Source organism: Amblyomma maculatum, chromosome 11 (assembly GCF_055883805.1).
Source record: "Amblyomma maculatum isolate TAMU_Amacu chromosome 11, ASM5588380v1, whole genome shotgun sequence".
Lineage (NCBI taxonomy): Eukaryota > Metazoa > Arthropoda > Arachnida > Ixodida > Ixodidae > Amblyomma > Amblyomma maculatum.
The window spans coordinates 14629693-14651409 of record NC_139354.1 but is presented as its reverse complement, the minus strand read 5'-3'; the positions used below and the strand labels follow the sequence as shown (position 1 = coordinate 14651409).

At 46.8% G+C, this 21717-nt stretch overlaps 3 protein-coding genes across 6 annotated transcripts in view; 1 reads left to right on the top strand and 2 right to left on the bottom strand.

The window, feature by feature from the left end:
* Positions 1-506, bottom strand: part of LOC146172904 (uncharacterized) — a 28479-nt gene extending 27973 nt beyond the window's left edge. The window contains exon 1 of one of the 4 annotated variants that reach the window (XM_084584172.1): positions 172-506. In XM_084584172.1, coding sequence (XP_084440298.1) covers position 172 — 1 coding nt within the window. In that variant the 5' untranslated portion in view covers positions 173-506. The remainder of the gene's footprint in view (positions 1-171) is intronic. The other 3 variants (XM_084584171.1, XM_084584173.1, XM_084584174.1) reach the window with 3 other exon arrangements.
* A 268-nt stretch (positions 507-774) lies between these two features.
* LOC146172903 (uncharacterized) lies at positions 775-12290 on the top strand. Its single transcript, XM_084584914.1, has 2 exons — positions 775-1256; positions 10290-12290. Exons 1-2 carry the CDS (start codon positions 960-962, stop codon positions 12015-12017), a joined length of 2025 nt encoding a protein of 674 aa, XP_084441040.1. The 5' UTR covers positions 775-959; the 3' UTR covers positions 12018-12290.
* Positions 12291-18984: 6694 nt separating this feature from the next.
* Positions 18985-21717, bottom strand: part of LOC146172902 (uncharacterized) — a 112708-nt gene continuing 109975 nt past the window's right edge. Inside the window, exon 8 of the mRNA XM_084584432.1 lies at positions 18985-19012. Within this exon, the coding sequence (XP_084440558.1) occupies positions 18985-19012 (28 nt within the window). The remainder of the gene's footprint in view (positions 19013-21717) is intronic.

Genomic DNA, 21717 nt, shown 5'->3' with positions numbered 1-21717 from the left:
ACTGTACATAGATGCACGGATTTTTTTCCTACACTGGTAGTGGGTCTATGCTTCGCTATTTCTCGCGCACCTGCTGCTTTACCCCGAGTACAGGATAATGGAGTGCAACTTCAGAATTGGCAGGAATTTGTATGCAAATAATCACGTCATGATAAGGCAATGTCAACTCACTCGAATGTGGCAGCCCCAACCGAAAGCTCTGAGCGATGTTGGCCGAATCGCTAGTTATACTAACCTCGCATCAGCACAACATTTCACACAAACTTCCAGGCTTCACGCCGGTTGACTCGACAGGGCTTGGAAAAGTTTCGTTCTTTTCATTAGACACTACTATTGCAGGTTTGCCACGGAAGCTGTTCTTTCGCTGCTGAATTCAGCATCTAGAAACTACAGTTGAATAGCAAAAGAGGCAACGGAGGACCGCTAATTCCTCAGTAGTAGACCGCTCACACATATCATGGGCCTTGCATATTTACGACCAACGTCTACGGCGGTATACGCTGCGTGCCCTGACCTGGCTAGGCCGCAGCCTGGCTTTGCACGGCTCAATTTAGATTTAGGGCTGTTTTTTATAGCTTTTTTATTCTAATAAACTATATTTTTCCGTCCGTAAAAGAAAAAATATCTATGCATGATCTAAAAAATGTGAATAGTATGGAGCTAATTTATGAGCGTAATGTGAGATACGAGGCAGCGGCGGCAGAGTCACGTAGGCTACCGGAACAATGATGCGGGTTTTTTGCCCGCGTTATTTTTGAACGTAGTTCGGTAGTTCTTTGATAACTGTGTTATGTTGGCATTCCTTCATTTTGTGACCGTAATATTCAGTCTCTAGAACCGAGCTATTGACGGTAATTGCGTAGTTATTGTTGTGCCATTAAGAAATTGTGACTGACCTTGAAAGGGTGCCACTATTTCAGACCCGTTACTGGCAGGTTGCGTTAGGCTTACGCGGCATAATGTCCCGCGCCAACGAACAGCGTTTGTATGCGCTAGTGGGATTCTCCGAGGAATTGGATCGTAGGCCGCTGCGCTTCATCGAACCTATTCCGCCGGTATGGGTTTGCAGCCTGTGCGGAGTCTTGCCCAGAACGAGCGGAATCCTGCCGTGCGGACACTGTCTGTGCAAACCCTGCTACCGGCTCTGCGCGTCTGAAGACGTTGGTCCCGCCTGTCCTCTCGACTGTGACACCTGGCCCCCAGAGGATGCTGTCTCCTGGAAAGATGTTCCTTTCGAAAGCCTTTTGAAAAAACAGGTAAGATGTGAAAACGTGCAGGGCATGAGAGTTTGCGTAGTCTCTCTGTACACGTGCCTTGACCAACATCGCGGCATCAGTGCATTTCTTTGCTCACATACGAAATTCAGCCAACCTGTATGGGCTGCATCAAAAGCTGAAACGGCATATTACTTCTTGAACAAGAGACACGTTAGCGCCACTTTGGTGATCGTAAAGTCACTGGCACAACCATCGATACTTTCGTAATCAAGTCTGTAGATGGAACAAAGGCGCGACTGTCGAGGAGACTGCAAGGACACTTAGAACCAGTTGCCAGCGCATTTAAAGCTGCCGCATTGAGATAGTTCATATTTATTTGTCACCTTAGCTTTGCTTTTTCATTCTTTTATTACTATAGGTGCACTTGCAGAAGTGGCGAGAAAAATGGTTTCAAGTTGATAAAGTTTCTTTCTACAGTTATTTCTATATTATGCAATTTGCACAAATGCTGTAATATGTGCGAATATTGTTTCACCTGATAAAAAAGAAAAATCATTTTACCTGTTAACATATTGCATCACACATTCAGTACTGTTATCAATGTACTATAGTTGCCCCTTTTGTAAAGATTTCGGTTTGGCTGGCTATTATATGGCAGTGAAAAGGCATAGAGAAACAATGTGGAGACCAAGACTGACTGAAATACAGACCTGCACAGAAAACAGGGTCCTATGGGACCTCGTGCGCCAACTTTCATTACCTTTTTCGCCGTTGAGGGCGCTCGGTTGACCTGTTCATTTATCATTTTTATCATCATCAAATCACAAATTAATATAAACAAACTGTACCCAAATTAAAAAAAAAAGATCTTTGCCCGAGTTATACTTCGAAAATTTTGCTTTTTGTCTTTTAGCGGTGAATGTTTATTTTTATAATGTTTTTCTCTCGCCAGAAGACATACCGCGATTCCGCTTTGTGCGACGGCACTGCAGTTACACACTGCACATGCGCAGAACAGGTGCTTGTGCATTACAGCGTGGACAGATAATTAAACTATAACGACGAAGAAAAATATAGAACTAATAGACCCCTCTTATTAACAGGTTTACAGTAGCGCCAGGCTACCCGCAGTGTTCGTTCCCTAGCGGCGAAGGCTATGAATTAGAAGGTGCGCGCTGGAGCAGTGCTATCTGTGCAGGTCTGTATTTCAGTTGGTCTTGGCGGAGACAGGTGGCAGCAAATATAGTATGTCTATTAATAGTCCCCCAGAGCCTGCAGACTTCAAACATGCAGAAGTGGCTGAACATAACTAGAACCAGAAGGGAATGAAAAAAAAAAAAAAATTATAACAAAAGCAGTCTTGCAGTTGAACACTTAGAACATAGGTTTGCATGTTAGACAGCACGGTTTGGATGCGTAAAACTTTTTATTTATGGAGAAAAAAAATTGATGTATTTAGGTCATGTTTCAGATGCTAACTAGTGTAATATTTATGTTTCGCTTTGTATGTGTTCAAGCCTTGGCCTTAATACTGAGAAGCGGACATTGAGACAGAAAAAAAACAAAACAAAGAAAACAAGATGTTGGGACTTCTTCACAAAAACTACATTTGATGTGGTTGTCAGTCTACTTTGGTACACTGGTATCGCTAATGCACTATAATAAATTACTAGTCAAGAATTCAGGAACAAAATTCTCAAAGGAATTCCTCCAATCAGTAGCATCAACAAAGAAGAACCTCCCAGCAACTGAGGCACAAAAGAATTTTCCTCTCTCCTGACAGTAGGTGACAAAGGGCCTAGCTTTGGTGGCAGGTGTTCATTCCCAAAATGATAAGAATGGAATTGCTCGGTGTAGGAGGGAGACATGAACAGAGGCTGGTGTTGCTGCATTTGGAGGGGTACTAGGGTAGAAAACTGACGCGATTGGTTTAAAAGACTCATTTGAGGGGTGCTTACCTCTGTGCTCTTGACTTGTAACTGACTGACTATAGCACAGTTTAAGTCTGTCTCTTTTGTGCCTACCGTTAAGCATAATGGCTTGTGTAATATGAGATAGTTGACCATGGTTTTAAGCAATGTGTGCAAACCTGCAATGGAAACTTAATGTATGAGGTCTATATATGTAGATGGGCAAAGTGCAGTGCCAAGGGCTAATTCCTGGGAGTTCTTGGGTGAGAACTGTTATCTGATGGGCTTATTTTGCTCGTCACATCAACCGCTGCTTTTGAAGCTTTTGACCGAAGTTACGAAGGCAGTTAAGTTTTTTCATTCATGAATGTTGGTAATAGAAATAATTAATTTCTTCTGTAGTGAATGAAGAGCGGATTCACGAAGACGAGGAAGAGAATGACGAAGTGCCGCTGCACTGCTCGAGCTCGCTGGCTTTGTGCCTTGACGGACTGTGTTCTTGTGCTGTTCGCCGTGCAGCTTACAGAGGGCTATATTCCCTGTTGAACCCTCAGTAAAACCCCTTTCACTTGGTGAAGGTGAGCATTTCCGTCCACCCTGGAGCTCCGCAGCCGCACACTACCAACAACAGCCAAACCGATGCTACCATCCCTCCTCGTCCCCCGTCTTCTGCGCTGGAGCTTTGCGCCAACCGGACCCTCATATTTTCAGCGGAACCGGTGACCACGACGTCGAAGATTGGCTGTCCTCATATGAGCGGGTCAGCACTCACAACAAATGGGACGACGGCCTCAAATTAAATAACGTCATATTCTACTTAACGGACGTTGCCAACCTGTGGTTCCGCAACCACGAGGCCGATATCTCATCATGGTCTGCTTTCAAGACTAGTTTTGCCGATATCCTCAGCCGGCCTGCAGTGTGCAAGCTGCGCACTGAACAACGCTTGCGTGGCTGTGCACAGCTACCTGGCGAGAATTTTACAAGCTATATTGAAGATGTTGTAGACCTGTGCAAGCGCGTGAATGCTTCAATGACAGAACATGCCAAGATTGGTCACATTTTACAAGGAATTGACAATGACGCGTTCCAGATGCTTCTGGCCAGAAATTTAGCAACCGTCGTCGACGTAATCAATGCATGCCAAAACTTTGAGGAATAATGCAAGCGCCGTAAAATCACTGGTTCCTCGCTCTCACACCAGGAGCCTCTTGCAGCTTTAACACCTGTCGCAGAACAGTCTTCCTTGCTGCCACAAATAAAGCAGTTTGTTCGAGAAGAAGCTGCCCGTCAACTGTCCCTCGTTCCCCATTGTCCTGACGCTCCCTTTCTTTTGGTGCCAAAGTTGCAGCAAGTTATCCGCGAACAAGTCGCAGAAGCACTTCCCACGCTTCCTGAAGCTCCTGCTGTCGCTCCCTTGACATGCCTCGGAGCACCAGTACAGTATAGCCAACCTTCTGTTCCAGCCCCTTTGACCTACGCGGCAGCGGCTGCGCGGCCTCCGCCTGAGCCGTTACCACCCATGCAGCCTGTTTTATGCCACACACTGCTTCCTCAAACGGTTCCGCTTTATCCTGCGACCCAGCGCTATTACAACCCCTGGCGTACTTTGGACAATCGCCCAATTTGCTACTACTGTAGTTGCCGTGGACATGTGGCCCGTCGATGCAGTCGTCGCTACGCATCCAGAGCCTGCGTCTTCGGAGTACTCCTCACCACTGCTTCGTTCTACTCCCTTTTCGCCTGCATACGCCGCCGAACAGCATTCATATACAACCCATCGTTCTCCTTCTCTACCTCGCAGGTCACTGTCACCAATGCGCTGGCGACCACCTCCTGCTGACGAGGGAAACTAAGTTCCGCGGTTCCTTAGGCGAGAACTGCGTGCTCTACGAAAAGCTCAAGACCTCATATTTCGCCCACGAACGTTATAATGATCTCTATCGATGGTCTGTCTGTATATGCGCTGGCCGATACGGGTGCTGCAGTATCTGTGATTCATGAGTGTTTGCCGACGATTACGAAAAGTTGCGTCATTTAACGGTTTGTCGCTCCGCACTGCCAGTGAAGGGAGGATTGCACCTTTAGCAGCATGTACAGCGCGTGTCGTCATTGAAGGTCTTTTGTACAGTGTCGAGTTTGTAGTTCGTCGTCTTGTTCCTACGACGTTATCCTCGGATGGGACTTCTTGTCTAAAAATAATGCCATGATTGATCGCGCCCGAGCTGAAGTGGAATTTTCTACACTGTGCGACGCACTGCCCGATGACAATCGTTCAGTGTGTCCTCAAAAGCTCACCATCGCTGAAGATGTCGAAGTAGCACCATTGTGCCCTTGTGCCTCTTTTGTGTCCTGCTGTGTCAGCCGTTAGTGTTTTATTTACGCCGTCTGCATCCTTCATCCACCGCAAGCATCTGACGCTGCCATGTGCTGTTCTCGATATTCACGGTGGCTTCACGAAGCTACTCATCTACAATCTGTATCCGTGCCCGTTACTCTGCTACGTGGGGAATCTCCCGGTTCTATTCAACCAGCCCACCTTCTCTCTGACCTGGACGCCTCCAAGACCTACCGTAGTAACTACATCGATGCTCTGCAGTCTGATCCAACGCCTGATTCGTAGCCAGACGACTTCTTACAAACCGCCATTGATGACGCTCTTCCTTCCACCTTCCGGACGCAGCTTGTGGCCCTTTTACAGACGTTTTGCTTCGCCTTCGATGCCGCCCACACGTACCCCTTGGCTGCACTTTCACAGTCGCGCATCACATTCAGACCGGCTCTAACTCGCCCTTTTGACAGCGCCCCTATCGTGTGTCAGCGGCAATGCGTTGCGTGATCAATGAGCAAGTTGAGGACATGCTACAACGTGGTGTAATCCGTCCATCTCAAAGCCCCTGGTCTTCACCAGTGGTGCTAGTAAAGAAGAAAGATGGTTCGTTTCCCTTTTGTATCGATTACCGGCGCCTCAACAAAATTACCCACGAGGACAATTACCCCCTTCCGCGTATAGACGACGCTCTTGATTGCCTCCAAGGTGCCGAATACTTTTCGTCTCTTGATTTACGTTCCGGTTACTGGCAAGTGCCAATGGCCGCCTGTGACAGAGAGAATACCGCATTTGTGACGCCGGATGGCCTCTATGAATTTAATGTCATGCCCTTCGGTCTGTGCAGTGTGCCCGCCACATTCGAGAGAATGATGGATAACATCTTGCGGAAGTTCAAGTGGCACATCTGCCTCTGCTACTTGGATGGCATTGTTGTCTTTTCCACCGACTTCGCTACGCACCTAGAGCACTTGCGGCAAGTTTTGGTTTGTCTTGCTGACGCTGGCCTACAACTTAATCTTAAGAAGTGTCACTTCGGGGCCCGGCAGTTGACAATTTTGGGTCACATCATCTCAAGGAAGGTGTTCGCCCTGATCCGGCTAAGCTGCGCGCAGTGGCGGAGTTTCCTAAGCCGGTCTCACTCAAGCAACTTTGAAGCTTCATAGGTCTGTGATCGTATTTTCGGCGCTTCGTACGTAATTTTGCTTCTAATATTGCACCCCTGACAAAGCTACTCAAGGGAAACAGTGACTTAACTGCCTGGTCGGTCGAGTACGACGAAGCGTTCACCGCACTGCGCCATCTTTTGACATCTCCACCAATCCTTCGCCACTACGACCCGACAGCACCCACCGAGGTTCATACTGATGCGATTGGCGTTGGCCTCGGAGCTGTCTTAGCATAACAGAAAAACGACTTTCACAAATACGTCGTCGCGTACGCGAGTCGTGTCCTCTCTAAAGCTGAATGCAACTACTCAGTTACGGAAAAGGAGTGTTTGGCAATTGTGTGGGCACTAAGAAATTCCGACCCTACCTGTACGGTCGCCAGTTTGACATCGTCACGGACCACCACACGTTATGTTGGCTGTCCTCTCTTAAAGACCCGTCCGGCCGCCTCGCACGATGGGCTCTCCGCCTTCAGGAATTTGACATCCATGTTATATATCGCTCTGGCCGTAAACACATGGACGCCGACGCTCTGTCTCGTTCTCCCCTCTCCAACGAACCTGCTTGCTTCATGGCGGCTGATCCCGTTCTCTCGTCTCTAACCATTGCTGATATGCCTGCGGAGCAGCGTAAAGACTCGTGGCTCGCATCTCTTATCGACATCGTGTCCACTTCTCCTAACGCTGCTGCGCCTTCTCGGACTTTACGCTGTCAAGCACCACACTTTGCCCTACAAGACAGTCTTCTCTACCGCCGCAATTATATGCCTGATGGTCGACGGTGGCTTCTCGTCATTCCCCGTCATTTACGACATGAAATTTGCGCCTCTTTCCATGTCGACCCTCAGTGTGCCCATCCTGGTGTAGTCAAGACGTTTCAAAGAATTTCTCAACGCTGCTATTGGCACGGCATGTACAGTTATATTCGCAAATAAGTCCGCTCCTGCATCGCCCGTCAGCGCCGCAAGTCATCCACACCTCGTGCTTCTGGCCCCTTACAACCCCTTTCATGCCCGGCCCGTCCTTTTGATTGCGTTGGCGTTGATCTTTACGGGCCACTTCCATGCACGGTCTCTGGGAACCGCTGGATTATCGTCGACACCGACCACCTCACCCGATATGCGGTGACCGCTGCCCTACCTGCCGCTACTGCCCGTGAAGTTGCCCTGTTTTTGCTTCATCATTTTGTTCTTCTCCACGTGAGCTACTGAGTGACAGAGGCCGAGTCTTTCTTTCTAACGTCGTTGAAGATCTACTGGCCGAATATCGCATCATACATCGGACCACCACAGCCTATCACCCTCAAACTAACAGGCTGACTGAGCGCTTCAATCATACTCTCGGAAATATGCTCACGATGTACGTTTCCGCCGATCAGACTAACTGGGACGCTGTTCTTCCTTTCGTGACGTACGCTTACAACGCTGCCACACAGTCAACTACCGGATTTAGCCTTTTCTTCCTTCTTTATTGCCGTGAGGCATCGTCCACGGTGGACACTATATTACCATATCCTCCCGACTCCTCCGAGTGGACTCCCCTTTCCGACGCTGCAAAGCATGCAGAGGAATGTCGCCAGCTGATCCGTAGTTTAACATCGGAATCTCAAGGGTGTCAAAAGCATTGTCACGACAAAGATCAGACGCCACATGTTTTCCCTACAGGATTCCTCGTTTGGCTCTGGGTTCCTGGCACCCCACCGGGGATGTCATCAAAATTTCGAACTGAGTACCACGACCCCTACCACATCGTTCACCAGACCTCCCCTGTAAATTATATTCTGGAGCCAAGCACTCCCTCTTTGGACATGCATCATCGCGGCCGTGAAACTGTGCATGTGAGCCGTCTCAAAACGTACTACAACCCACCCGTCTTGTCCTCGCCAGGGTGGCGCCTCTTTGCTTCCGGGGAAATTGTAGTGAACGAAGAGCGGATTCACAAAGACGAGGAAGAGAACGGCGAAGTGCCGCTGCGCTGCTCGAGCTCGCTGGTTTTGTGCCTTGACGGAATGTGCTGTTGTGCTGTTTGCGGTGCATCTTACAGAGGGCTATATTCCCTGTTGAACCCTCAGTAAAATTCCTTGTACTTCTTTTTCTCGTAAGGAAATTTGTTTGGAAGTTACTGGGCAAATTGGCGACAAGCATAGCCTAAACTTGGTAGTACAGTTGAAAATAGTTCTTCTAGCAAAGTTTTAATTTAGGAAATCTGGGTAATGTTTTCACTATCACTATACTCCGTTTCATACATCAGGTGCAACGCAGCGAACGCTACGCAAGTAGTCCGCAAGAAAAACAGGAGGCGTAACACTACGCGCTCGTTCTGTAGGCGAGTGGTTCCTGCCGAAACGGGCTCTATTCCGAGCATACACGTTTGCAACAACATGCTTCGCATGCTTAGACATCTTCGCAGAGCGGATCTTATAGAAAAAATGCGCACCAAAGAACCATTTTCTCAAAAAGAGATGCGCAGGGCGGAGGGCACAGCCAGCGCCATCTGGTGGCACAGCTGGCAAGGTTGCAGAGCAGCAAAACGCGGCACGAACAAAAATGACATAAAGAACATACAAATTAGCCGAATCCGACCTTTTCTCCCTAAAAAAGGTGGTTTTTATGAAGTTGATGGCAAATGTAAAATGTTTTAAGCTTGCAGACAAAGCAACTATTATTTTCTCCCGTCAAGAGGAGGCACTATTTTTTATCGCGGATGCGGAGAGCGCAAACAAGAGCTGTAGCTTTGATAGTGTTGCACTTGATGTATGAAACGGAGTATAACTAACCCTAGCTTCATTGCAATTTTATCAGGGAGATTTTTATGTACAGTTCTTATTTCAGTGTTTTCTTTTGCAAAATTAACCTTCTATATTTGAAATTCCACGAGTTTGATTTCTTTTTGCTACATACTTTAGTCCAATGCTACATTTCGTTGCTCATGTGTTTTTCAGCCAACTTGCTTTGAGGGCATCAAAAGCAGCATTGTCACAGCGCTTCTTGAGCAAGAGACTCGTGTTGATCGACAGAAATGCTATGCAAGGAAGCAGACACTACAAGAGAACACATACGCTCATTACTTGATTATGCTTTCCTAACCAAACAAACGTTTCGTCACGTTTTGCACTCCGTTACTACTTCCACTCGGCCATTCTCGTTGTGTTGCTTCAACCATTTACAAAAAGCTACCAGTCAGTGTGAGACGTCCTAAGAGCATTATTTGAACAAGTGAGTCATCAACACATCAGCATAGTATGTATATACCTGTGCTGCTTTCTGGTAATGATTATTTTAAATACAGCTTTTTTCCTCGAGTTATTAAAGAACAGAACATGCATGTTGCCTGACTTTACTGTAAAAAGCAATGCTCCAGATGCCTTCCTTGAAAGCCTGAAAGCATACTTTGAATATAACATACCTATAGAGTTGTCCCTCTGCATAATCGTTTTTTTTTTTTTTTTTTTTTTTTTATTGTCTGATTTCCTTCTTTACGTCTAGTGCATTTGCTTGCATTTTTGGTGTCAGACTTTTAGTTGTTGAAATACTCCCTTTTTTAATTGCATTTTGTTTTTTCTCTGTTCCTTTAATAGCCTGCAAAGGCTGACAGTATTAATAAACAAATGAATTAATGAATGAGGGAATTAATTTTTTTTTGCAACATTGCTTCTCTTTCTTCAGGTGAAGTGTTGGAATGAAGAAAATGGCTGTCGGGTGGTCACTGCTGCATCGCAGCTCTCCCGGCACTATCATCATGTGTGTCAATACCATTCTACTTGCTGTCCCAGGTGCTCAGAGGTTGTTTTGTCCGTCGACATATGTGTGCACCTGGTTTCACAGTGCGGGACTCATGCAGTTTCTCGTGCACGGAAAAGCAACGCTGAGCATGGCACTATTCAGCAGGCTGCACATCCACGACTGCCCAATGACAAGCCAGGCCTAGACGCAGCACTGGGGCAAAACTCTGCGACAACTGCATCGATAAAAGTGGAATTGGAAGAAATGCACTCTGCTCTGAAAGTAATTGTACACTGCCTAGCAGGCTTCCAAAAGGGAAATGCAGGAATGGCATGTTCAAAGCAAATGTTTGATGGCTACATGGATGACATGAAAGGTCTGCTTCATCTCCAGAACATCCAACTGAACGAACTTGTACATGGGATGTTTACCGAGAAAGGTGCTTTGCTGAATGCATTTTGTCTGGTGAAGGAAGAACTGCTGAATTTTTCAAACAGTTGCGGAGAACTCAGAAAGAAAGACGAACAGCAAATGGCTTGGCTGCCTACATTTGCGGAAGTAATGCACAGCAAAGTGGATAACCTGAAAGACCGTCTTGAAGGCCTTTCTTCTGGTATTAATTCTGCAATTGACAGACTTAATGGCTTTTTTCAAGAAATCAATTCTTTTTCTATGTTGGTGAAAAGACAGAGTATTCAAATGGATCAGTTGAGAGCCACACTTGAGCATCTTTTCATCAAAAGAAACTCACACGGTCAGGAGCTCGATGAAATTCTCAATAAGAGAGTTACGTGTAATACACTGCAAGGAGTGGAAGATGGAATGGGTGAAGTTAAATTTGCGTTGGAACGACTTTTCATTGAGAATAACCACCAAAGTGACAAGCTTGGTGAAATTTTCCACAGAATGGATGTCTTGACGGAAACGCTGAGTAAACAGTTGGGAAGCAAGGACAGCTATGTGAAGTCTATGCTGGAGGTATTGATTGTACAGAGCAACTTGAGAAATGAAAGACAGCGGGAGTTTTCCTTCGAACTAAACCAACTGAGTAAGCAGTTGGGAACGGTGCCTCAAGGGGCACTCCAGAACTCTGCGCAAAAATGCGACACAGTTGTCAACAACTGCAGCACTACAGCAGGTAGGGAGTGTCCGCTGAGTGGCATCTCCCATATAGTCACCGAAAACACAACTGGAGGCGGGATCACTGTCGAGTGCACCTTGGATGGATATTCCTCTCTGAAAGAAGCGGCCACGAATAAGGGCAGGTCTAGCTGGGACATTGGGCGACAGGTTGTGGGCACCTGCCAAATATCGCTCGGAGTTCTTTTGAGGAAACAATCCGACTCTGTGTCACTGCACATCTGCATCCAACTGCACAGAGGAAGCATGGACGTATTTCTTGAGAGGCCTGCGAGTATAGAGATGGCTGTCCTACATCCAATGTCACATGAGAAGAAGGTGCTCAGATGTCAGGGCATTGGAGATGCCGGGTTTGCACCTGTGGATGGGAACCCAAAGCACGTGTTTTCGCAGCGCTCGTTCATCCTCCTGAAAGACCTTGAGGATGCCAGCTATATAAGGAGTGACCAGCTGCGGCTGCGTTTCACGATGCTCCCAACTTGTGCTAACAAAGAGGCTCAGGGCAACAACCGAAAACCACGCAGAAAGTAATGCTGTTCGTTTTCGAGAGAAGCAGATGCATTTCAAGTGCAGGAGACTGATCTAGTCACCGAGCTTTCATCAATCAACACAGTGTACTCTCATTGATGAGTATCATGTTTTATACATGCTTCATATCTCCCAATACATCGTGGACAATGTAAGCCATTTACCATTGTCATGCTATGCCAAAGGAAGGCATTTTTATATTGTGATATTTACCTAGATCTTTTTTTTATGTATTTACCTATGCCATTTTGTGCTAAAGGTGACACTTGATAATTACAGTTGCCTCTGTCTCTTTATTTGAGGTAGTGATACATTTTCGGGGATCAACCAATCAGAGTGTAAACTTGGTTGCACCCTCTAAAGTCAGTATATCCACTGTTCTGCTTGTCTGGAATAACAGCAACCTATAAAGAAAGATAATTGAAGAAGTCACATGATGATGATGCCAGGAATCCTTGAATCAGCAGTCGGGTAACAGAGAAGTACTTTAAGCTATTGTGTCGTGATATCAACTGAGCATTTATTGAGTTGCACTATGTGGTTACTTCAAAACCACTGTTTAAACACCGCAACCCTTAAACAAGCCAGTAACAAGTGTGCTCTTGTCTCGACAGGGATGACGCTGCCAGAAGCAGCAGAAGCAAACGTTTATTTCATGAGCATTTCGTTAGTATGTACAGCTTTGGTAAAAAAAAACATCAAGCCAAAAGGCTTATGCTTCAGCAGTTTTTAGTGGAGAGTTGTATCACCCTAAAGCTGTAAATACAAGTTTGGCATGCCCTCATTCTCCTCTCTAATGGCGTGTAACTGCTACACTATAGAGCTGGCTTAAAGGAAAAACATGGGAAGATTTTCGAAGAGCTCAATTAACTGCTTGCTTTTGACACTACTGGGATGAAAGCAAACACATAGTGCTAGCAAACAGCAGGGATGGAAGCGTCGCTCCGTTCTCCAAATTGCCTTCCCTGCTCCAAAATGCAATATTGCTTCAAAACTGCTCCAAATCTTAATACTTCGCCATCAAATTTAGCAGAACCTGGTTTTTCCACTCAGTGGACCTAGGAAACTTTTCTGTCTGCAATGAACTTCATGAGTTGTTCTAATGATTCTGCTGTGAAAACAAGCGCATACATCACCATCGAGCCAAAATGTACCAAACCTACATGAGGCAAACGCATACTTGAAGCATTATAGGGCAATGCCATGAAGGTGAAAATCACTATAAATGTTCTTAAGAGTTGGAAACTCATACAGGTCATATCGTTAACGTGTTGAACTTAAGATAGCCTCAGGGTCGCTAAAGCAAAAACATGAGCTACTGACAGAAGCTTACGAATTAAATAATCTGAAGAGGAGAAAAGGTTGTCGTTGAGTGCTGTCAATCCTCCCTACAGGCTACACTAACAGGTGCTCAAGAATTTATCGGCATAAGCGCAGGGTCAAAAAGGATGTGTAGAAGGTAGAGAGCATAAATGTGGAGCTCTCATTGATGTGAACTCGAAACTAGTGGTGGTTCTTGAATGCATCAAAGTACTGAGGTAAACTCCACATTTGAATCTATCAAGTGGTCAAACACTTTTAATTAGACTTGATTTCCAGATGTGAAGTAGAAAAAACATTCCATTTGTTAGTGTTGTTAGAAATTGCTGCTCAGTTCGGCTGAGATATTTTAAGCATTTGTACATGTTTTGGCTGCTTATCTTGCCTTGTCAGAGATGCATGCACAGTCAGCCAAGCAATAAACTTAGAATAAATGGAATAAAATTGTATTCATTTATGTGCCAGGACAAAAATATTACAATTAATTAAAGCGTTTGACCTAGAAACATGCTCCAATACAAAACTTGTATGCTCCAAAACTCATTTCATTGCTCCAAAGCTGCTCCAAAATGGCTTTATTACTGCTTCCTGAGCTACTCCAAAATGCTCGAGCCTGCTTCCTCTTTGAGACAGGGACGTGCGGTGTGCTAAATGCTACGAACACGGGTAACGCTATTAGGATTCTACAAATGGAAGTAGGAAGAATACAACTCAGTATAGCTTCCTTCTACATGAGAGAACAAACCTGTTTGCACAGAACTGCAAATTTTATGATAACTTTTTTTACCAACATTTAAATTACTACTGGATGTTGTGCATTGAGACGAAGACTAATTTACATACAATGATGGGTTCCTCGTGACCTCGCAGGTTCCCAATGCTGCACTGATATCGCGACCCACCTAGCTACTCCGATGTCATTTCCTTGGTTGCTAAACCTCGTTGACGTCATCTGACTTTTAACAAAACAAGGCTACGTCTCATTGGTTTGTGCGATAGCTTTCCTGTGCAGTTGTACTCATGCAGATAAGGTTGTGCCTCAGAGCATATACGTCTGGGTTGCACTTGCATCTACGAGTCCTGGAGTACTGAGGCCAATATCCACCATCTGCTTTGCACTGAAGCCGACTAATTCGGCACCTGGCAGCAGCAGGTCACTTGCCGAATAGTCCACTGCTGACCTAATTCCCACTCTTCGGAAGCTCTAAGGCGCTCATTCCTGGAGTGCATGCTGTTGGCATAAACGGCCACCTGCCAGTCGTAGCAAGTGGTAGCAGAACATAGTGCCACCTACCACCTCTAGCAGGTGCCAGAGTAGAGGTGAAAATGCTCTTACCACATTTAGGGGAGATGAGGGAAGCGTCTTTCATAGCCTGAGTCGCTTTCGGACGTTAAACCCCACAAACCAAACCAGCATGAGAATTGCAACAAATGGTTAGTGGCTGGAAATGCTTCCATAGTACCTTTGACACTTTGCTGGCCCTCGCCCATCACAGCCGTCATATGACCCCATTCCAAGAACTGATTTCTGTCCAGGATTGTATTGTCAGTGTCCATGGCAAATCATACCTTATTAATGTGTTTATCGGTTGACCTCAGGTTTATACGCTGAACTTGTTTTACGTTATAAGGTGCTGCAATGGGTAACTACTGCCTGTCTAGAGATGAATTACATTCTGCTCACAGCACACAACTTAATGACATTTATATTTTTGCAACGTCTCGCGTACATGACTGGAATATAGAATGTTTCTGGTTCTGAGCCGTCGCCACGAGTGATAAAAAGCTTTGAGGCGAAAACGAAGAGGCGTCCCTGTACTGCACAATGTCGGCGCACGTTAATGCGAAAGCATTACTTCGCTATGTTCACAGATTTCTATTCGCAGGTCGTGTCTGCAGGCCGTGTTGGGGAGAGAGGTGGTGAAGGGTGGCTGTTCCTTGCCCTACGGGGCTGGGACGGTAGGTCAAGGCCGCTTGCGGCGGGGCCTAGCCTGCCACCGAATTTTATTGCGAAATCAATACTACGCCAGGTTTTGCTTTTTCGCTGCACCGGAGCCTACCCTTTACGGTCGGTGGTCGGCCATGTGACAACTGAAGTCATACCAGAGCAAGAGACAGGGTAGCAAGTCGGCTCTTCGGCGCGCCGTAGCTACGGTCCATGGTCGAGCGGCGGCGGTGGTCGGTCACGTGACTACTGATGTCATACCAGGGCAAGAGACGGGACCAAGTCGGCTCTTCAGCGCGCCGCAGCTACGCTCCATGGCTGGTCGCCCACCTATGAACCGCGGCAAGCGATTGTCAAATTGCTGAGGCCCCGGCCTCCGTCCGTCCCATAGGCCTGCGTGCCGGGGGCGGGGAGTAGGGGGCCTCTTACATCGGTGGAAAAATAAAGTTCTTAACAACAAGAGCTTGCATGCAGGCTTTGCTGCGGTGATGGATGTGTGTGTGTTGCAGCGTGTGCACGTATGAAGCGCGTTATCGGGGTGTAGAGAATGATAGCAGCGCCTACTCGCCGGTTTTACTTTACTGATCATTGGAGTGTCTTCACTGGGCTATAGAAAGAAGAATCTGTGAATGAATAATAAAGTATGGAGACGTCTAAAAAATATGCCTTTCATTTCGTGGGTACACAGGTAAGACGTCCGACTACTGTGCCGGAGTACCCGGGTTTGAACCCGATATCGGCGGCTGCGTTTCGATGGAAGCGAAACGAAGAGGCGTCCGTGTGCTGCGCGATGTCGGCGCACGTTAAAGATCCCCAGGTGGTCGAAATTACTCCGTAGCTCTCCACTACGGCTCCTCTTTCTCTCCACTTTCACTCCCACCTTCCCTTACGGCGCGGTTGAGGTGTTCACAGAAAAGAGACCGCGCCTTTCCCATAAATCAATCATCAGGCGGCTCAGCTACAGAGCCAGTAGCAGGCCCGTGCATTTTCTTTTCCTTCTTTCTACAGCCACAACAAGCCTGAAACCTAACTTAAACTGAGGCCCGCCCCGCCGCGGTGGTGCAGTGGCCCGACTACTGTGCTGGAGTACCCGGGTTCGATCCCGACCGTCAGCGGCTGCGTTTCGATGGAGGAAGAACGTAGTGGTGTCCGTGTGGTGTGCGATGTACTCTCCTGATGGGGCTGGGGCAGGTAGGTCGCCGCTTGCGGCGGGGGCTAGCCTGCCACCAAATTTTAGAGCGCAGCTCTTTGGCGCCCGTTCCTGGGTTTCGCGGCGGCGTCGGCGTTGTCCCTCGTAACCAGCTCCACTTTCACTCCCACCTTCCTTCCCTTACGGCGCGGTTGCTGTGTCCACAGAAAACGAGTGAGACATACTGCGCCTTTCCATTCATGTGAACCAATTATGAAAGGCACGCTTCACAGCTCAAGTGGTCTTTCACTCTCACCTTCCTTCCTCCCCTTACGGCGCGATTCAGGTGTCCACAGAAACAAGTGTGACAGATACTGCGCCTTTCCATTCATGTGAACCAAGGCACGCTTCAGAGCTCACATGGACTCACTCACCTTCCTTCCTCCCCTTCCGGCGCGATTCAGGTGTCCACAGAAACAAGTGACCAACACTTCGCCTTTATACATTCGTGTGAAACAATTATGAAAGGCACGCTTCACAGCTCAAGTGGAAGACGCGACCACAAATGGTGCACACTGCAAAGATAATTCATGAATAATGCGAGCGCCCACACCGAACTGCAGGGTAACATGTGCAGTAACCGAGAATTCACACACTCACAGAGAAAAGCATCATATTTTGATGTAGCTTGCTTATATACACCTAGTTCACCACGGTAAAAAAACTTCGCTTTTCAAAATATGGCATCGTTCCAGCACTAAGCTCTTTGGCGCCTGTTCCTGGGTTTCGCGTCGTCGTCGCCATTGTCCCTCGTAACCAGTTGTCTGTAATTGTACATATATGTCTTGCTCGAATTAGTTGCCTAAATCTATAGAAAAGCTGAAACAGCTGACGAGCTGCGCTGAAATTTCGCATTAGAAAGTACCGTAATCGTCGTCATTTTTTTTATCTGTTGTAGGCCGTCATTGCACCCGCCACCACTTCGGTGGTGGCCGACGGCTGTTGCGGCGCGCGTCTTTCCCTCTTCCTTTTCTTCTCTATTTTTTATTCTGTCTGCACGAGGCAGCGGAGGTGACTCAGCTACAGAGCCAGTAGCAGGCCCGTGTATTTTCTTTTCCTTCTTCCTACAGCCACAACAACAACAACATGGCAGTGTACGTTAAAAGGTCTGTTCGATTCAGAACTGGTTCTCGGCACCAGTTCTTGTGCCAGTCAGGTGCGGCGAGGTGCAGTTTCAGTTCTGTCGTTCAGGTGCAGCGCGTCAGCAATACCACATTACTGGTGCGGCATTTTCAATCGAGCCTTGTCGTCTGCTCGCTTGTTCCCGTTGGCCGCGCACTGTAAGTTCTCGTGGTGAATCTTTCGTGCCTCGCGAGGCCACCGACGACAGCATTGTCGAAGTCATTTTTAAGGAATTTCGGGAGTTCTCCGGGGAATCCTACCTCTACTGAAAAACCAAAAGTTCTACGGGGCAATAACCTCATAAAATCGCATTTAATCGCGTAGAGTCTCATACGGTGCCATAATTATCATAAAATATCGTACATAATTTATGATAATGTACGAGAAACTATGAGAACGCATGCAATTATATGCGACTTGTACGTGATTTCTTATGTGAATTGAGTGAGATTGTGCGAGAAAATGTGAGGTTATTGCCCCTTACAGTTTTTTCAGTAGGGGTACGTACGCCATGCTTTCATTCGCGGCAGATCGACTGGTTCGGACAGACCGCAATTAACCAAGTTCTCGTACAATTAACTGAAACCCTGTTGCTAGATATTTCAGCTTTGAAGTCAGCAGGCTATTCAGATTGCCACAAGAGACCTAGAGGAACTCGCCATTTTCACAGAGAATGATGCCGAATCGGTCGACGACGGGAAAAGATGCCCTAAGTGGACCATCGATGTGTACAAGCGTCTCATTGGCAGCGCACAGCGCGCGTCGTCTGCTAGCGCCGACAACTGTGCACCACATTTCTGCTCCTCTTCCTCGGAGGGTGCCACGATTTGTACCAGAGCGGCACCAAGACTGCACCAAAATCAATCGCAGATGGTGGTGCAGGGAATGCTGTGAATCGAGCGTTTTGGTGCAGCGCACTGTTAACCGGTTCCGGCGGTACAGAGAACCACAGCTGAATCGAACGCAGCTAAAGATCCCAAGGTGGCAGTTATTATTCCGGAGTCCTCCATTATGGCACCCGTTTCTATCTTTCCATCTTCACTTCCACCTTCCTCCCTTCCCACAATGCGGTGCAGGTGGCCACAGAACAAGTGTGACATTCTACGCCTTTCCTTTCGCGTGAATCAATTATTACTATTATTTTTATTATCATTAAGAGGCCATGTCGCGGTCGTGTAGTAATAAGATGTCACACTTGTTTCTGTGGACACTTGAACCGCGCGGTAAGGGAAGGGAGGAAGGTGGGAGTGAAAGAGAAGGAGGAGTTGTAGTGGAGGGCTACAGAGTAATTTCGACCACCTGGGGAAATTCGGTGGCTGGCTAGCCCCCGCCGCAAGCGGCGTTGACCTACCGGTTCCAGCTCCGTAGGGCCAGGAACAGCCCTTCACCACCTCTCAGGTTTCAGGGTTGTGGTTGTTGTGGCTGTGGGAAGAACGAAAAGAAAATGCACGGGCCTGCTACTGGCTCTGTAGCCGAGCCACCTCCGCTGCCTCGTGCTGACAGGAGAGAAAGTAGAAAAGAAAGGAAAAAGAAGAGGGAGAGAAAGACGCGCGCAGCAACAACAGTCATTGTCCACCACCAAAGCAGTGGCGGGTGCAATGATGGCCTACAAAAGATAAATTTCGGTGGTCTAGGCCCCGCCGTAAGCGGTGTTGACCTACCGTCCCAGCCCCGTAGGACCAGGAACTGCCACCACTTCACCACCTCCTTCGCTCCCTAGGTTTCAGGGAAAGGCGCAGTGTGCGTTTCGGAAACGCGGCGTGCCTACACTGCGCCAAGCTGCTTTCGAAACAAACTCGCGCGTGCGAATATTTCGAAGTGTGTCGTCTTCTGCGTTAAAAAATGCTATTTATGCCTGAAGAGAAGTTATAAAATTTTTCAGCCTATTTGCCAGATAAAATTGCCACGCAGAGTGCGATATGTGTTTTGTTCTCCATGGCAACAGCAGCGCTGCTCCGGTGTGGAACTGTAAAAGTGACTGGTGAAATTAAATGACAGCAAGAAGCCGCAAGCTATGAGAAATGCTAGTCGTCTACACTCGTCAACGTCTGGGCCTATTTCTAGCGCATCCAATAAGGAGGACGGCGTCATGATCACCTAGCTGGAAGCATCTTTTGATAAGCTTGGTGACTTTTGATGACTAACGTTTTGATAAGCTTTCAGCTGCTTTTCCAAGCAGTTTCACTCCAGAGAACGTAGAATATTACCGGCAGCTTAAGTCATACAGTTTCTTTGAATAAGGAGAACTCGATATTTTTGTTCTTTGTAGCTTCACCTATCGCACTGCCAGCTTTTATTTTTCTCTGCTCGATGAAACAGACATTTGAAGGACTGGTCAAGGTTATGTAGAGGTCTGTAAGAAGGCTCTCATTTTGCTCTGTTGGTTTTATAGGAGAGATAAAACAGCGCAAATGCAAACGTTTTCCACGAGCTTGAAGCGAAAATTACGCTCACTTTGCTGAGCCATTTTACTTTGAGAATTGTTACTCAAATTTACGCGTTGTTTTAACATGTTTGCATCCCTCTCAATCTATTTCACGTTGAGTCTTCTAACTCGATATGCCATACTATACCATATCTTATCCTGCTTGATCAGTGTGCGATACATTGTTTTCATACTCTGTCGCAATTTAGTCACCACTTTCCACACCCTCGATCCTCTCCCAATGTGGGGGGCTTGGTTAGCATCTGACCAGCTGAAAGATCAGTTGGCGTTGGTGACTCTGGCCCAGGACATTCTTGACGCTTGTAATGCGTTAAATAAAGTTGTTTCCTCCTCGTCCTCCTCCGTGGACATTTTGTTCGTTCGTAGGGTTCTGAACGACCATTGAAAGAAAATTCAGATAACCTGGTAGATAACGCTTCGTGCCTTTGTCGAGATCCATGCAAAGTTACCATCGCTACGGTGAGTCACTTGTTTAAACTTGCAAAAGTTAAAGTAGAAAAGTGTGCTGCTGCACAAATCCGGTGCTGTTACTGGAACGTCGCGCTTAGCGCCTTGGTGTCAGTGCACGTTAAAGAACCCCGGAGTCCTCCACTACGGCGTCTCTCATAGCCTGAAATTATTTTGGGACGTTAAACACCACAAACCAACCAACCAACCTCATGTATACCACTCGATCCTTATGCCAAAAACTTGAACTGCAGCGATATGTGCAATAAATTGTATGCGAGCACAGTCCACTTACCGGTATGGTATAGTGCGTCATGCCTTGACGCACAGTGCGTCAAGGGATGAAGTTTTATCAGGAGAAATATAGGGTTATATATATATATATATATATATATATATATATATATATATATATATATATATATATATATGAAGATAATACAGTTGAACGTTGAGCTAGTTGGTCAGACATCTTGGACGCAGCAGACAGGTAACAAAACAAAACAAGCACACACAAACGCAATTGCAGTGTTGTCCTTGTGTTTGTGTGTGCTGTTTTGTTACCTGCTCTGCTGCCTTCTTCCAAGATATGTGAAGATAGTTTTTCGTATTTTTTTCGTCGTCACTTACCTGCAGCGATGTGGTGGTATTTGCGTATTTTTCGTATAGCTGGGTGTGCTTGCTTGATGAGCTTCCTTGTCTTTTTTTTTATATTGCTCGGCGTGCAATACAACGTCAGTTGTTATAGTAGCGCGCTCGTATCATCTCTCTACCTTGTGTTGTGTACTGTGCGCGATTTTTAGTTACGGTCAACGCCCAGTGCAATATTATTTTTGTATTTCACATCGTCTGAGATCCAAATTCCCCGCCTGAGATTTGATCGGGCAAACACTACACATAGTAACACAACATAGAGCAAACCTATGACTTCATAATGTCACATTTTCCTGGCCTTTCGAACGAACATGACGAAAAACGAAAGTCAGATATAATGAAACCCACAGGTAGGTTAATGGCGTAGATCCATGCCACACCTGTGCACGGCTCAGAAAGCATGGCTACATATATTCCCCGCATCTGCCCTTCTGTTAAAACGAACACCTTAAATCCTGCAGCGCCGTGGCGCAGCCATTTGATCCGTTTCTATGCATCCAAATGCCTGATGAAATTCCGCCATGGTGGACACCGCAAACGTGCAAGTAGCAGAAGCAGTGTCCTGGTCGAGCGAGTTGAA

Excerpts from the sequence above, each read along its gene's own strand:
- LOC146172903 (XM_084584914.1), top strand. The coding sequence starts at position 960 with ATGTCCCGCGCCAACGAACAGCGTTTGTATGCGCTAGTGGGATTCTCC. Across the intron at positions 1,257-10,289 it reads AAAGCCTTTTGAAAAAACAG|GTGAAGTGTTGGAATGAAGA; the intron begins GTAAGATGTGAA and ends CTCTTTCTTCAG.